The 15,648-nt window shown below is 38.1% G+C and overlaps 1 protein-coding gene across 13 annotated transcripts in view; it reads right to left on the reverse strand.

Annotated features, from left to right (window-relative positions):
* Positions 1–15,648, reverse strand: part of KATNAL1 (katanin catalytic subunit A1 like 1) — a 108,663-nt gene that overhangs the window by 20,289 nt on the left and 72,726 nt on the right. For all 13 annotated transcript variants that reach the window (XR_006204051.1, XR_006204033.1, XR_006204027.1 and 10 more), the window contains 2 exons: positions 7,490–7,616; positions 5,664–5,887 (listed from right to left, as the gene is read on the reverse strand). Coding sequence is in view for 1 of the 13 variants with exons in the window: in XM_042944288.1 (XP_042800222.1) it covers positions 5,689–5,887; positions 7,490–7,616 (326 nt within the window). In the remaining 12 variants the exon portion in view is untranslated. The remainder of the gene's footprint in view (positions 1–5,663; positions 5,888–7,489; positions 7,617–15,648) is intronic.

Here is a 15,648-nt window from a genome sequence, read left to right on the forward strand (position 1 = left end):
CACCAACGAGCAACACTCTAGAGATTTATTACCCAATCGTAACCTATGCACAGAGACAGCTAAGCTCATGAGACCAGCAAAGTAGCAGCACAGAATGTAAGGAAAAGCACGTTTAATAAATACAATTCAGAAACACCTTTTTCTTTAAATTAGGGTCAAAATACTGAGACAAACACTGAGACAAAATTCGTAACCATACATAAACCATCTTAACGTGTAATGATTCCCTGGGAACTGTCCCCACACAACGGTACCTGAAGTCGATGCCCTGTTGCCGTATCAACACGTGAACAGACGTGTGTCCACTTTTGTGCGTTTTCAGAAAACACATGTGGGTTCTTAGAAAGTGGACACAGGAACGGTTAGGTTCCAAGATTTTTCATGTCATCACATTACTTTGCGTTTATGAAGCCACGAGAAAAGAGGGGGATGTGTGTTGTGTTTGAAACTGCTTGTTGAAACGAAACACATCCCAATAATGAAGCCATACCAAAAAGGGAATTAAGATCATCCAGACATGTCACAGAGGCTTAATTTGGAATAGACGGTTTTGCAAAAGCAAGTATGTTAAATAAAAACTTCAAGATTTAAAAAAAGGCAGCGGGAAAAGGGCAGGAGGAGAGAAAAGGAAGTACTTGAAGAAACAAGTCTGCATAGATGATGAACAGAATTTAAATATGGTTTCAGTTCATTTCCTCCTAAAACTAAGCCTGGGTGACTGAGGTAGACTCTGGAGATAACAAGTGCAAAGATTCAGGTTTTCCAAAGGGCAATATTTAGTCATGTCAGAGGTTGTCAAACAAAAGTGCGTTTTATAGTCTTGAACACAAAATCAAATGGGAGCCCGTTTACTGGAAGAAAACCTCTACGCTAATTCCCTATTTGTTGTGCCAAATTCCCAAATGTATAAAAACCTACACACTGCTGGGGACAAAGCAGTATCTAGTTGATTTATAGACATAAATGAACTAAGGTTGATGAAGAAATAAGAATGGTAAAATAAAAAGAATAAGTGATATTACCTTAATAGTTTTCCTTTTTTTTTTTTTATTAATAAATCACTCGGAAATTTAGAAATACCATAGAGCTAAAGAGTTGTCCAGAGCCAAAAAAACCTAATAAATATTTCAAGAATTATTGTTAATCTGTGAATGTTTAAAAATGTATCTATTATCTTAGGGATTTTATTTTTAACGTACTCCCACAGTTTCCACATTGAGAAACAAAATTAAAAGCAAATGTCCTGGGGCGCCTGGGTGGCGCAGTCGGTTAAGCGTCCGACTTCAGCCAGGTCACGATCTCGCGGTCCGTGAGTTCGAGCCCCGCGTCAGGCTCTGTGCTGACGGCTCGGAGCCTGGAGCCTGTTTCCGATTCTGTGTCTCCCTCTCTCTCTGCCCCTCCCCCGTCATGCTCTGTCTCTCTCTGTCCCAAAAATAAAATAAAAAAAAAAACGTTGAAAAAAAAAAAAAAGCAAATGTCCTTAGGGGCGCCTGGGTGGCTCAGTCGGTTAAAAGCATCCTACTTCAGCTCAGGTCATGACCTCGCAGTTTGTGGGTTCGATCCTCTGTCTCCTTCTCTCTCTGCCCCTCCCCTGCTCATGTGCTCTCTCTTAAAAATAAATAAACGTTTAAAAAAAAAGCAAATGTTCTTAAAAATTAAATAAATAAGTATGAAAAGCCCCATTTGAAGGTATAAATAGATAAATATAGTAATTATAATGGAGTTTCTAGCTTTCTCTGCCAAAATAAGTCGTGGAGATGAGAATATAACATTTGGGGCTCACATACTTTTGTTCCCTAACAAGCCCTCCAACTGTAATTCCTATTCTTTTCTGTTATGACAGATTTTTAGATTCACATAAATATTATGTGCATCACAGATTAAGTGGTATGTAAAAAATACACAATCGAAACAGTTAAGGAACAAAAGTTACAAAAAAATGTGAAAAGAATAATTACTACTGTTTCACGCAAGTTCATGTGGCCCTTTCTCGGAAAAGGCCAGAAAACATCCTTAACATTTTATGCCTATCACACAGGATACAAGCTAAGGTGATTTATCACTTATGATGAAGGAAAGAGTGGGGCCCTACTATTACACAAAAAAGACGCAATAATCAAGATTAACACTGAAGAAGCCAAGGCCCACGCAATGTGAAAATACCTGCCTAAGCCCTTCACTCGAGCTGCAGTCAGAGTGGGGGAGAGTGACACGTAATTATGCCAACCGGCTTCCGTTTTACAATTCCCATCACAGATTCAAGAGTGTACATATAAGAAACCTCCAAGGCAAGGGTTAACAGCAACTCAAGCTGTGCAAAACCTACAGAATATCAATAACTTTGTGTTCAGAGGAGTCAGGTACATTAGCCAAGTGGTAGAGTGACAGTCACATTATAAATCTGGGCTGTTAACGCACATTTTATTCTTGACGTGGTTGTATGTTTGTTCATCGGAGATTCACCAGATATTTGCTCGCCCCCTTTTTGAGTAATTAGTGGTTTCAGCCTATACTTTGACAGTCAAATATCACATCATAAAAACTGTAATCTCAGGGGCTCAACTGAAGCCCATAATTATGCAGCTAGACCACATGTTTCCTGTTCCAAGCTGTCTTGGTAGTTCAGAAGATAGAAGTCCAAGCCCAAAGCGTGTTTTTGATCATTCTAGAATTTCTACACTGCTACTGACGAGAAGATAAAAATCTGTGATACCATCGTCTATTTTCCTGCTTGGACTTCTAGAAGGTTTCAGCCTACAGTTAAAAGCCATTTATCTGGCCCATTTCATCAACACAAATTTCCTTTAAAAAATAAAGTGATTGTGAGAGCAAAATGTTCACAATAAACACGGAACGTGCATACACAATTACATGGCTACGTGTTTACCGTAAACATGAACTTCAGGAAATGATTCATGAAAGTAGCCAGATCTATAATAGTGACCTTGTTCAAACAAATTTCTTATTTTGAAACATTTAAAGGAAAAAGAGAAACACCTGTAAATATTATCTTTCCAAAGCACACACAGACTACTGCGCCTCTCCTTTTATGATGTGGACTCCTCTCATTAGTTGGAGCCAGAAGCCACACGGTGTAATTACAGAAAGGGCCCAGAGTCAGTACTGCACGACCACCTGGCCCAACTCTGTAAGCCACAGAGCTCCCCCTCCAAGGGTCTTGTACACAGTAAGCAACCAGTGCAAGGTGGCTGAACAAAGGGACTATCCGATCAGGTATGTGCAAGACAGAATTGCACAAAACTCAGTCCTAACATCACTTTGTTGCAGAGCCCAAAGCACTCATGTTTTCAGATGAAGTAAAGGAACCACATCCTTCTAATTTGGTAATGCAACATAGAAAAAAAGCAAAAGACAACAATTTTCTCATTCTGGGTAAGGCAACACCCTGTCTTGCAATAAAGACAGCGGACACAGGATGTACAGTAAAGGCCGGATAGAAGACCTGGGGAAGCTCCTTGGGATCCTTTAAGGGGTTTAAGAAATACAAAGCATTGGGGCGCCTGGGTGGCTCAGTCAGTTGAGCGTCCAACTTCGGCTCAGGCCATGATCGCACGATTCATGAGTTCAAGCCCCGCGTTGGGCTCCCGGCTGGCAGCCCAGAGCCCGCTTCAGGTCCTCTGCCCCCCACCCCCCCACCACCACCCCCGGTCTATCCGCCCCTCTCCCACTCACTCTCTCTCAAAGATAAACAACGAACATTAAAAAAAAGAAAGAAAAAAGAAATACAAAGCATTTGCCATCCACTGACAGAGCAAAATGAGACATGAGGGAAATAAAAAAGCACAGCTGACTCTCAACAAAGCAGATAAGGTTCCAGGAAGCTTGAGTGTCCAAATACTACTTAACTGATAGTTTTTTAAAAATCGCGACCACCATGCTATTATCCGTGAAGAATTTTAAAAAGAAGAAGAAATACATACCCACACAAATAACACAAAACCTAGAAAAAGGGTCTAACTAGTCAACCAAAATAGAAGTTTTAGCAATCAAAACACAAATGTATTAACGACTGCCCCTAGGACTTCAGGGGAAAAAAATATGTTACTAGATGGCAACTGTTTGCAAGATTATCTTAGTGTGATCATTTATTTATTTTAAAAGGTCATGAATAAAAGCAAACTTATTTCAATTTTTTTAAATGAATTAAATAAAAAGGAGTTAAAATAAAATTACGACGCCTTATGATTTTAACTCTTATAATCTATACCTCAGGGAAGCAGGGGGTAATTTATAGCATTCTATAAAATACTGGAGTTTAGAATCAGACTTAAGTTATCTGAAAATTATGCAATTCTTAGTAGGGGAAAAAAATCTCTTAAAGCAAGATACTAAAAGGGTTTTTTTGTTACGTATCTAAAAAGTTCTATTATTTTTAGTTTTAAACCAGTGGCTGCTCTCCAAAATTGAGACTTCAAGATCTCATCAAATACAAATTTTAAAAAGCATCACCATTAAAGCATAGGATGCCCAACCAAAATGGGATAAATGTAATTTAAAACAACTAACACCAGGATATTTTACTCGTGATTAGACACATCTACTTTCTCTGGCCTCTTTTGACCGTGACATGTGCATGTCAGATTTCTATCCTAATCTTATCCTAATGTACACTGCGGTGTACAAGTTCTCAACCTAGACAAGGAATAATTCTAAAGTTTTCAAATGAACATCACTCATTATGTACAATGTTATTGTGTTAAACAAGCTATCTGGATAATTAAAATGATTTTTGTTTTGTTTTGCATTAGCCACAAAAGAGTGGACTTGTTTCGAACACCCACGCATTTATTTAGTATATGAAAGTCAAGTTCAGCAAAAATCAAACATTGCTAGAGCTGAGGAAAGTAAAGGTCTTATCTATTTGAATGTATTGAAAGAAAAGCGAAAACAAACCCAGAAGTCTAGGATGAAGAAATGCATCTGATGCAATCACTACATTCTTCTCATCCTTCCAACGTGAAATGTTAAGTACCAGCAAAAAATACTGAAGCCCAGAGACACCACCTGACAAAACGTCTCAAAGACCACGAGGCATGAGGATATGTAAAGCTGAAGAAATGATGAGATGGCTAACAGAAGAAATGGTGGGGGGAGGAAGGGTTAAAATTCAACCATATGATGGACGGCAACAGTAAGAGTTGAATTCTAAAGGCTTAACTAACAAGTTCATTATTTAATTCCAAACTCTCGTTTTTAACAACGAACGAGGAATTTGACGCAAACGCAGTGTTGCTGTTAAAAGTCAACGTATCTAGGTCCCTCGTGTTCAGAGCAAAGAATAGAAGAAAACAAAGCAAAAAAAGCCAACAGACGCACGTGAGAAAAAGAGGTCCCTCTAAACCTTTTGTAAACAAGTTTCTACAAGAGCACGCGGAGCGCTTCCTTCGGCCTCCCTGACACCTTGGTTTGGATGTGCACTATTCACATGTGCACACGTGGATACCAGCGCAAAGCCAGGTGGTGGAGACTACCAGGCTCTCTATGTAAGCTTTTCTCATTTCTCAACTACGGTTATACTCTCGGTGGTTTGGGTTTTTCTTTTTTTTTTTCCTGTAAGGGAAAAATCTCTCCAATGAGAAGTTTTAAACCTGTTTTTAAAAAAAACTGCAGGGAATTTCTTCACATTTTATAAGTAAAAATACCAGAAATGAAAGAGCTGACAGAAATTCAGGCAGATCCAAATTCAACCATCCATTTTTCATACTTCTCCAAGTCTGCAGCAGAGACAGACTTAGCAATTTTCTTAAGAGCCAATTCAAAGTCTCCTTTGGTAACGGGCATCTGAAGTTCCTCTTTAGAAAGTGCACGGATCTCTTCTGGACCTAAGCCATTGATTCGCCGTCTCATTGCCATTAAAGAGGCATCCCTAAAAACATACAAGATCAGTGAATACATACTGATGTAAATGTTTTAAACGCTTTCAACTGTAAGAAAGTTAACACAAAACATTCAAAAGATCGTTTTCTATGTTTTTACGATGCTGCTCAGAATTTCCCATTTTAGAGCTATCTGAGGGCGCAAGAAAGGTTAAAGCAGGATGTAAATGACTTAAACACGAAATGTACTATTAATGAATCCAAAGAGTCTCGGTTAGGCTCAGCTAGTACCCAATTTCCTTTTCCTCACTTGCTCTTCCAAGGCAGCCAAGAAAGTTGGGAAACAGAAGTGAATTGTGAACTGCTGATTTGCATACTTGACAATGAACACATGGCTGAGGTCAACATCATCCAAATCTTACACCACTTTGTCTATAACCTAATTAGAGGAGGTAAAGCCAGGAAACTCCTTCTTTGGAACATGAATGTATCTACATATAGTGGATGTGGAATTCTCCACGTGGAGCATCGCTGGGCTACTAAAGGGATAAAATCGAGCTCTTCCAGATCTTATTTTCAGCTCCACTCTGAGCAACTGTAAATTATTATCAAGGTTTCGAAGAGGCGGATAATGCTCACGAAAAAGCTAATAGGAAGCCAACCCAACCAAAACTTCAAAATTTTATATATTTTATTATAGTGACACTAGAAACTACTGTGAGATTATGTGCCGCTAAACTTAGATGCACATGAAAAATACTAGTATCTAGAGTGAGAAACAACAGATGTTATAGTTTTAAAGAAAGGCTACTGATGTCAATTTCAGTACAGTTAAGAAGGTGACAACTAAAAGGAAATCCTCTTGGGGCGCCTGGGTGGCTCAGTGGATTGAGTGTCTGGCTTCGGCTCCCGTCATGATCTCACGGCCCGTGGGTTCGTGCCCCACATCGGGCTTCCTTGCCGTCAGCCTGTCAGCACGGACCCCCTTTCTGATCCTCTGTCTCCAGCTCTGCTCCTCCCCCACTTGCACTCTCCCCTCCCCCCCCAAATAAAGAAAAGAAAATCCTCTTCTTTGAGTGATGTAAATTGTCTATAAATTATTATGTCACTAAATTGAAAGGGAAATATGTAATATATACTTATATAACATGATATATTTCCCAGCTTAAAAGGATTGAGTGATGTGAATTATCTACAAATTATGATGTCACTAAATTATGATGTTACTAAATATATAAGTATATATTATATATTTCCCAGCTTAAATTGATCAACTTTGCTTGCTCTTCTGCATGTGGTAAAATAATACTAACCAAAACGAAATATTATTTTATGTTGATGCAGCTAGGCTCCAATTTAGGGCTAAACTGACCTTAGCTTGTCAAAATCATTATTACCAAGTAAAATTTCTTAAAAACCAAAGACAGAAAAGGTGACCATATTGTTATATATTTATTCATCCAACAATGACCAATGAAGCTATGTAAAAAAAAAAAAAAAAAAAAAAAGAAGACAAATGAGAAACCATTTCAAGGAAATGGACTGCTGCTTTCACGTCAAAGGTTTTAATAACTATACTGCCTTTAAGACCAGTCCTCATGTCAAATCTACACCTGATATCTAAAAGTCACAGACTATTAAAAAAAAAATACCTGCAAACATTAGTTATATCAGCACCAGAATAGCCGTCAATCTTTTCTGCTATATCTTCCAGCTGAATGTCAGGATCCAGTTCAACCTCACGAAGATTGATCTTCAGAAGCTCAGTTCTTCCTTTTGCTGTTAAAAGATTTTTTTGTTGTTACTGTTAGATGTTTTACTTCACAAATCATTTTGATGAGAAATCGCATATCAACATTTAGGAAAAGAAAGAGACTAATGCAAAAAGGAGTCAATAACTTGAGTTCACCTAGTATCACCAACTCATTGCATGACTCAGAATTATTTAACTTCCTATGTGCCTTGGCTCAATAACTAAAAATTGAAACAAAACTGAGAGTTTTAAACACAGATTGTGAAATATAGGAAATATAATGACTTCAGAGTAAATATTCTTAAGATATAAACATATATATTCAAAAAGTTGTGAAGAAGATTGTGAAATACAGATTTGAAAACAAAGGGTCTGTGATCCCTCATGAAAAATAAAATCCTTATTAAAAATAAAATCATTAATATTCAACATTAATATGCAAGTACCAGACATTCTTTTAGTAAAACAACATTTGGCCTAGTTTTATAAAACTAGACTACATGGACTAACTCCTGTGAATCACTTTGCTCACCTTTTAGTGTGATATAGAAAAGATTTCCTATGATAGAGGAAATCGGCAATTGTCGCAAAAAACATATTAACGTATTTTTACTTGGAGAGCTAGCCCACAGACATCTAATGTTCCAGTACGATGAGAATGTGTATTGTGTAAGCTCTAATGAAGTACAGAATTATTTAAATAACCAATCATGCTTGCTTTTTTTACCATCAGTTTTAGTGGCAAATTCGCTATTTAATACAGCACACTAAGAGAACGCAAACTTAGGTTGGATCTGGCTTTCTACTATTTCCTGATATATCAAATTAAATTTAATTTTCTCCAACTTTTCTTTTGAAAAGTTTAGATTTATTTTAAATCTACAGTTTAAAAAAAAAAAACCAATGAACACCCATTTATCTTCCATCTAGACTCATCAATTGTCAACATTTTGCCATTATCACTCCCTTCTCCTCCTCCCCACTGCTTCCTGAATTGGGAGCTAGCTGTAGGCAATCACACTTCATCTTAAATTCTTCAGCATGTACATCCTAAGAACAAAGGTATCCATTCAACTATCACACTTGCCAGGAAATTTAACATTGGTACATTAGAATCATCTAATAGACAATCCAGATTAAAATGTCCCCACTTTCCCCAGGACTTTATAACTTTCTTAAAAACCATCACACATTGTATTTAGTTATCTCTTTAGTCTTCTCGCTTATCTCTTTAGTCTTCTTTAATCTAAAGCAGTTCCCCGATGTTTGTTTTGTATTTCATGACATTGACAATTCCTCCAAATGATCATACGGCATATAAAAATGCTTTTGCATTCCAGTAAAGACCACAACAATTTTGTTTGTGGATCTGAACAGTCAGATACTGAAATGTTTATGGCAATGGAAAGAAACAAGAACAACTAAGACAGTCTGGAAAAACAGTAAGATGGGAGGAACTGCTCTATCAGAATGTAAGACTTATTACAAAGCATTAGGACTCAGGTAAATAGATCAATGATACAGAATAGGGAGCCTAGAAGTAGATCAAAGCATACACTATGGATACCTGATTTATGACACAGGTGGTTCCAGCAGTGGGAGAAAGGATCCCAGAACTGCTATTTACTGGGGGGGAGGGGGGGGATGAAATTGGGTCCTACCTCGTACCATACATAAAAATCAGTGCCAGATATATTACTACCCTAAATGTAAAATGCAAAAATTATGAGCATCTTAAAAGATAAAACAGGAAATATCTTAATGACTTCAGAGTGAATATTCTTAAAACATATATATATATATATATATATATATATATATATATATATATTCAGAAAGTTGACCATAAAGGAAAAGATTGATAAACTGACCACATTAAAATTAAGAACTCTAATTCATCAAAAGACTCTCTAAATAGAGTGAAAACACACAAGCTACAGAGTTTGAGAAGATATTTACAATGTATATAAATAACAAAGTTCTTATATATCCAGAATATTTAAAGAACTCCTACAAAAACCAAAAATAGATCAGACCACCTAATTAAGAAAAATGGGCAAAAGACTTGAACAGATATATAACAACAAAATCCAAGTGGCTAATAAATAAAGGAAAATATATTCAAATTACAGTAGAACCTTGGAATGTAAGTGACTTGTTCTGCGAGCGTTCCGCAAGACGAGCAAACGTTTCGAATAAATTTTGACTTGATAAACGAGCGACGTCTTGCAAAACGAGCAGTACGTGACACCAAATGTCACAGGATCACAACTGAGCCAATGGTTCTGGAAATTCGCTTTGATAGACAAGTGCTTTGGATTACAAGCAGGTTTCCAGAACGAATTATGCCCATAAACCAAGGCTTTACTGTATTTAATAATGAAGAGAATAAAAATTAAACCACAGTGAGATAGCACTGCACACCAAGAGGCTGGTATAAACGAAAAAGGCTGAGGTTTTGGAAAATACTAGGTTTTGGAAAAATGGGAAGCAATAGGAACTCTCACACCTTGCGGGTAGAAGTCTAAAGTGCAACAACCACTTGGGAAGACAGACAGGATTTATCGACTATTGTTCCAGCTATGCAGCCTGACCCGCAATTCGCTGCAAGGATGGAATGCGGCATCTTAACCTAAGGAAGCTTAGACGTTTTCACCATGATACAAGTATAAAAATATTCACAGCAGCACTGTTCGTAATTGCCTAAAACTGGAAAGAACCAAAATGTCCACCAAATAATATGACGGATAATCGTGGTACAATCACACAATGGATATCACAGGCCGAATTGTGTCCCTCCTACTGAAGTCTTATGTCGAAGCCCTGACCTTCAATACTTCAGAATGCGACTGTATTTGGAGATAGCGCCTTTAAAGAGGTAATTAAAGTAAAAACGAGGTCATAGGGGTGGGCCCTAATCCAGTCTGACCGGTATCTTTATAAGAAGAGGGAATTAGGACACAACACACACACCCACGTGCACACACGGAGGAAGACCACCTGAAGACACTGGAAGAAAATGGCCACCTACAGGCCAAGGAAAGAGGCTCCAGAATGAAAGGACACCTTGCTTGACCTTGGCCTTGTAGCCTGAGAAAATAAATTTCTGTTTAAGCCACCCAGTCCGTGGTACTTTGTTGTGGCATACCTTGCTGACTGATACAATGGAATGCTATAAGCAACAAAAATGAACAGCATCTAGAAATCGTAATATGGATGAATCTTAAAAATGTACTGGAGCCAAAGAAGCAAACTACAGAGGAACACAATCAGTGTGATTCCATTTAAGTTTAAAAAAAAAAAAAAAAAAAAAAAAAAAGGTTAAACTTTGGGGATATATTATTAGGCGAGAAAATTATAAGGGAAACAAACAAAGTATTTCCATAAAAGGAATAACAGTGATTACCAGTAGGGGGCAAGAAGGGAGCTGTGCTAGGGAAAGAACATACTGGGAGCTTCTGAAGTCTGATAACGTTCCATTTCTTGAGCTACAGAGGTAGTTATCTGCCTGTTTGCCAATTATTGGATAGATTGAACTAAATTTTAATACGCTTCCATTGTGAGTTCTATTTCTCACTCACACAAAGTAAGACAAGAGCAAAGCAACGCAAAGGGCAGCCACAGTGGAAAGAGAAGCAAGCACGCATTATCTGGGATCGCCAGAAAAAAAGAGTGTGACTAGGCAATCTTTACCTCCAGAATTCCTTAATTTGGAAGTAAGGAGGCTCCTTATCTTTGTCCATCCCTAGCCAGCAGGCCCATCACTTGAGGTATGGGGCCAAAGAAGTCCTGTACTCAGGTGGCCAGCCCGAGGGGGGTGGGGAAAAAGAGGGAGGGGCAGGAAGCTCCCAGGTCTGCTGCTACACAAAGTGGCGGTGCTCCCGATGCCTCCGTAAGAACTCCAGACTTAACGTAAGCGTGACTTCATAGTGCTCCACACACAACGTGTTAGTGTGAATGTTAGTGAACAAAGATCACTTTGCTCTTTTAGTCCTGATGCTAGAATTCATTGTATTTGGAAATCAGAATGTTTAACTGCAGCCTGCCCTAAGAACTCAAATGCCAAGTTTAATATACTGTATTATCCCATAGAAAGAAAGTTCCCGACAGTCACCTTAAATGAACTCTGGAGTATAAGCCAGTACTGAAGCCCTAGTTGGAAGCATCCTTTTCCCTCGTAACTGTAATTTGGGGAAAGTGACTTCTAATTCTGCTTGTATCAGTGGTTTGTTAGAAGGTTCCAAGTAGGATTTATCAGCTCTATAAAACTGTATGAATGATATTTAATAACCTTGTGAAAGGATTTAACAAGTAATTAATAGGTTAATAGTCAAGAACCACCAATACTACATAACCAAGTTAATATACATTCTAAATTTAAATAAACATTGTTAAAAGGATCATACACTTCTTGTAATAACAACTTCCCTGAGCACACTTGGAGGTCCAGTGCAGAAGAACACGAGTGCACACTCTGGGGCCAGACCGCCTGGGTTCACTGCCCTGCTCTGCCTCACTGGGTAGGATACTTAACCTCTCGGTGCCTCAGTTTCCTCACATGTCAAATAAAGATAAGAACAGAATCTACCACATAAGACTGTTGTGAGGGGGAAATGGGTTAATAGATGTAAAGCCTGGCCCACAGTCAGCACTCAAAAAATTGTTCATTGCCCCCGCACCCACCCACCACCACCATCAGTCAATCGACAAACAAGATTAGAGGGAGACAGAGAAAAGCCAGATCCCTTCTATTAAGGAACATCTGGGAGACAGATAACCCGGGGAAGTGAAGTCTACACAAGGGAGACAGGCCAGGCCAAAAGAAGCCTTCACAGAATGAGATGCTTTAATGCCAACTTTGAAAAACCAATAGTTTTTTTTTAAGTTTTATTTAAGTAATCTCTACAGCCAATGTGGGGCTCGAACGTACAACCCTGAGATCAAGAGTCGTATGCTCTACTGACTGAGCCAGCCAGGTGCCCCAATAAAATTTAAATAGAGTGGAAAAGGGAGAAAATCTGGAAATGGGAGCACCATAAATAATGACATGGAAGTAGAAAGAAGCACATATATATACCAGAGGCGGGGAGGGAGGATGGTAAGTAGAAAAGTACAAAAGAGGACTGAGAAACACAAATAGACAGATATAAATAAGATAATAAATAAATAAATAAATAAATAAATAAGATATAAATAAGATAATAAATAAATAAATAAATAAATAAATAAATAAATAAAAATAAATAGAAATAAGACAGATATAAATAAGACAGATAAGAACTTATGGTAAACACACACACACAGACACACACACACACGCACGCACGCACAACCAAACAGAGAACTCTGACCCTGATGTGATGGAAAATTAGACTCAGCTCTAAGAGACTCTATGATGCTTTAATGATTTAGGGAGGTTATTCTAAAGCAAAATATAATTAAATGAAAGGGGCTGAAAAAGGGAGTTCATTAAGCTGATCAGGCGGTTGCTGCCATAATTTAGATGCATAAAGTGAAGGAAGAGACTTATGTAAGGCCAAGCTCCACCCGGGCCTGCTGTTTTGCCTTTTGGTAACTATGGCAGGTCGTACTTCCCAGGATGGCCGCGAGAGTCTCTCATCCCACACACGCTTCTGCGGTGCGGTCTTGACGCTCTCCCACCCAGAGGTAGTCTAATTCCCACCTCTTGAAAATGGGTGGGCTTGTAAATGCTTCAACCCAGGGTACAGGAGAAGTGACACTATATGACCTGTAAGGCTAGGTTATAAAAAGCAAGGCCCCTAGCGGAACGTCTGGAGCCACGGCCACCACGTATGAAATCGGACTGTCTTGAAGCCACCGCGCCCGAAGCAGCCTGGGCCAATGGAACGACCAGAGATAACATGAAAGTGCTCCAGCAAGACAGCTCCAGCCGGGGCCTCCGGGTGGCTTTGGTATTATCTATTCTCATGGTTTTACTTTTCGCCTTTTCCAACTAAAATTTTACTTTCATAGGTTGCTTGTGTTCATAAAATGTCCTCCAACTTCTTTTTACTTTCATATAATCTCTTCTTGCCGTTAATTTTACCCTAGATTGCTATATCATTCTTTCAGGTCTTTCCACATGTTGCTGTTTTGTCTATTCCAGACCCTTCGCTCCTACCAGATGCTTCAGCTACAAGAGCTATCTATCTATTCGTTTTCAAGCAACCACACCTTTGTTTCTGTTTTTCTCTCTCTCTCTTTTTTTTTTTTTTTCTGTTTTTCTCTTTGGAAATGAGTGAAAATGCAACTTCCTCCATGAAGTCTCCCCAAAGCACCTCAGTCCGAATTTATCAGTCCTCATTCTCCACTCCGAAGTACCATGGACCAGAGTGGGGGATGGGTTAAATAGGTGACGGGGATTAAGGAGGGCACTTGTGATGAGCACCGGATGTTGTATGGAAGTCATGAATCACCGTATTGTACACCTGAAACTAATATGACACTCTATATTAACCAACTGGAATTTAAACAAAAACTTTAAAAAGAAAGGGAAAAGTACCACGGAGAACAATGGCACCGCATGTTACACTGTTTTCCCTGCAGTTAGGTTAAGCGTATGCCTACTTTCCAACTACAAAGTGAGTTCTCCAAGGATGAGGCCTGTCCATTACTTATCTTTATATTCCCACAGAACCCAATAAATGTCTTTCTAATAGCAAAGAGCTACATAAACACCTACTGAATTAATACGGATGAAAGAAAAAGAGTGGAGTTCTAATTACGATGATCTGTTTGGATGCACTTTAGGAGAAAGCGATTTCTCAAGTTCTGTGGTCACAGGTACAGACCTTCAGACTAGTAATGAGCAGACAGAAGCACTCAAAAGTGATTACCTACAATGGATACAACGTTTTCACAAGGGAAAACAAGTTTAGAAGAAAACCCTTCAGTCAGCCAAATCTATTCTCTTCTCCAATATTTCAAGGAAAGCTAAGTTCCTACCTTTGTATCATAAAGTATGTGTTTCTCCCCAACACCTAAGTTCTCCTTAGCAGTTTATAAAATTGCTACCATCAACTATTTTTCTAGTTACATTTTTTCCTCCCTATCATGGTAAATTAAAGTTCAAAGTACAAAAGTTTAAATGGTGTCAGTTCAAGTAGTAAAACTTTTATTTTCCCCCATTAGCATTAATTTCTTATTTATAATCACTGTATACAGTAGTAAAGTTAAAACTCATTCCATACAAATATACTAGATAGCATAGAGAGATTTGTTTTAGAAAACAAGGAAGAGTAAAAAGAGGAACAAAGAGAAAGTAAAGAAACAGTAAATCAGAAACTGTAACAAACCACTCAAATTTCAAAATTTCATGCGGCTAATATGAGAGCGAGCCAGGCACTAAGGAGCTGATTCTGGGAGGTGTAATATTCCAGAACAGCTTCCAGGTTCTAAATTGAACCACTTCCATTAGTGCTTTAAATAAGTTTATTATTGTTGTAAATTCAACTAGTAATTTAAGCATGTTTTAAGAAAAAGAACATTTTTCTTTTTAAGTTAACAAGATTATTAGAATTAATGGTATATACATAGTAGCAGGCAGGAAAGACAATGCGAGATGGAATCTGTGAGCCAGTTAATTACACTATAGAGCTTGGAGATCGAGTCACAAAAGTGAGTAAGGAAGATGTTATAAAAATTAAGTTCCAAAAGTCATAGGTGAGGCTTCCACTTCTGATCATCAGGAAAAAACTGGTACCAGACTTGTCTTTTTATGGTAAACAAATATAAAACAAAAGAGAAGAGGCAACTTTTTTCATGCATTAGCCAAGAGACAGCAAGTAACTGTAAATTGGCTTTTTCTTAAGTTCTGCCAAAAATTTGAGTGCCTGCTGGAATAAAATTCAGTACCCTTCAAAGAAAAACAACATGATCCAGACTCTCCACAGTGTAAAATATACAATAAAAATTACTGAACATGTGAAGAAACAGAAAAGGTGACCCACAGTCCAGAAAATTAAAAAGCAGCCAATAGAAACTGTGTTCCACATATAAGAATTAGCTGACAAAAACTCTAAAGTAGTATATCAATGA

This window comes from Panthera leo, chromosome A1 (genome assembly GCF_018350215.1).
Source record: "Panthera leo isolate Ple1 chromosome A1, P.leo_Ple1_pat1.1, whole genome shotgun sequence".
NCBI lineage: Eukaryota > Metazoa > Chordata > Mammalia > Carnivora > Felidae > Panthera > Panthera leo.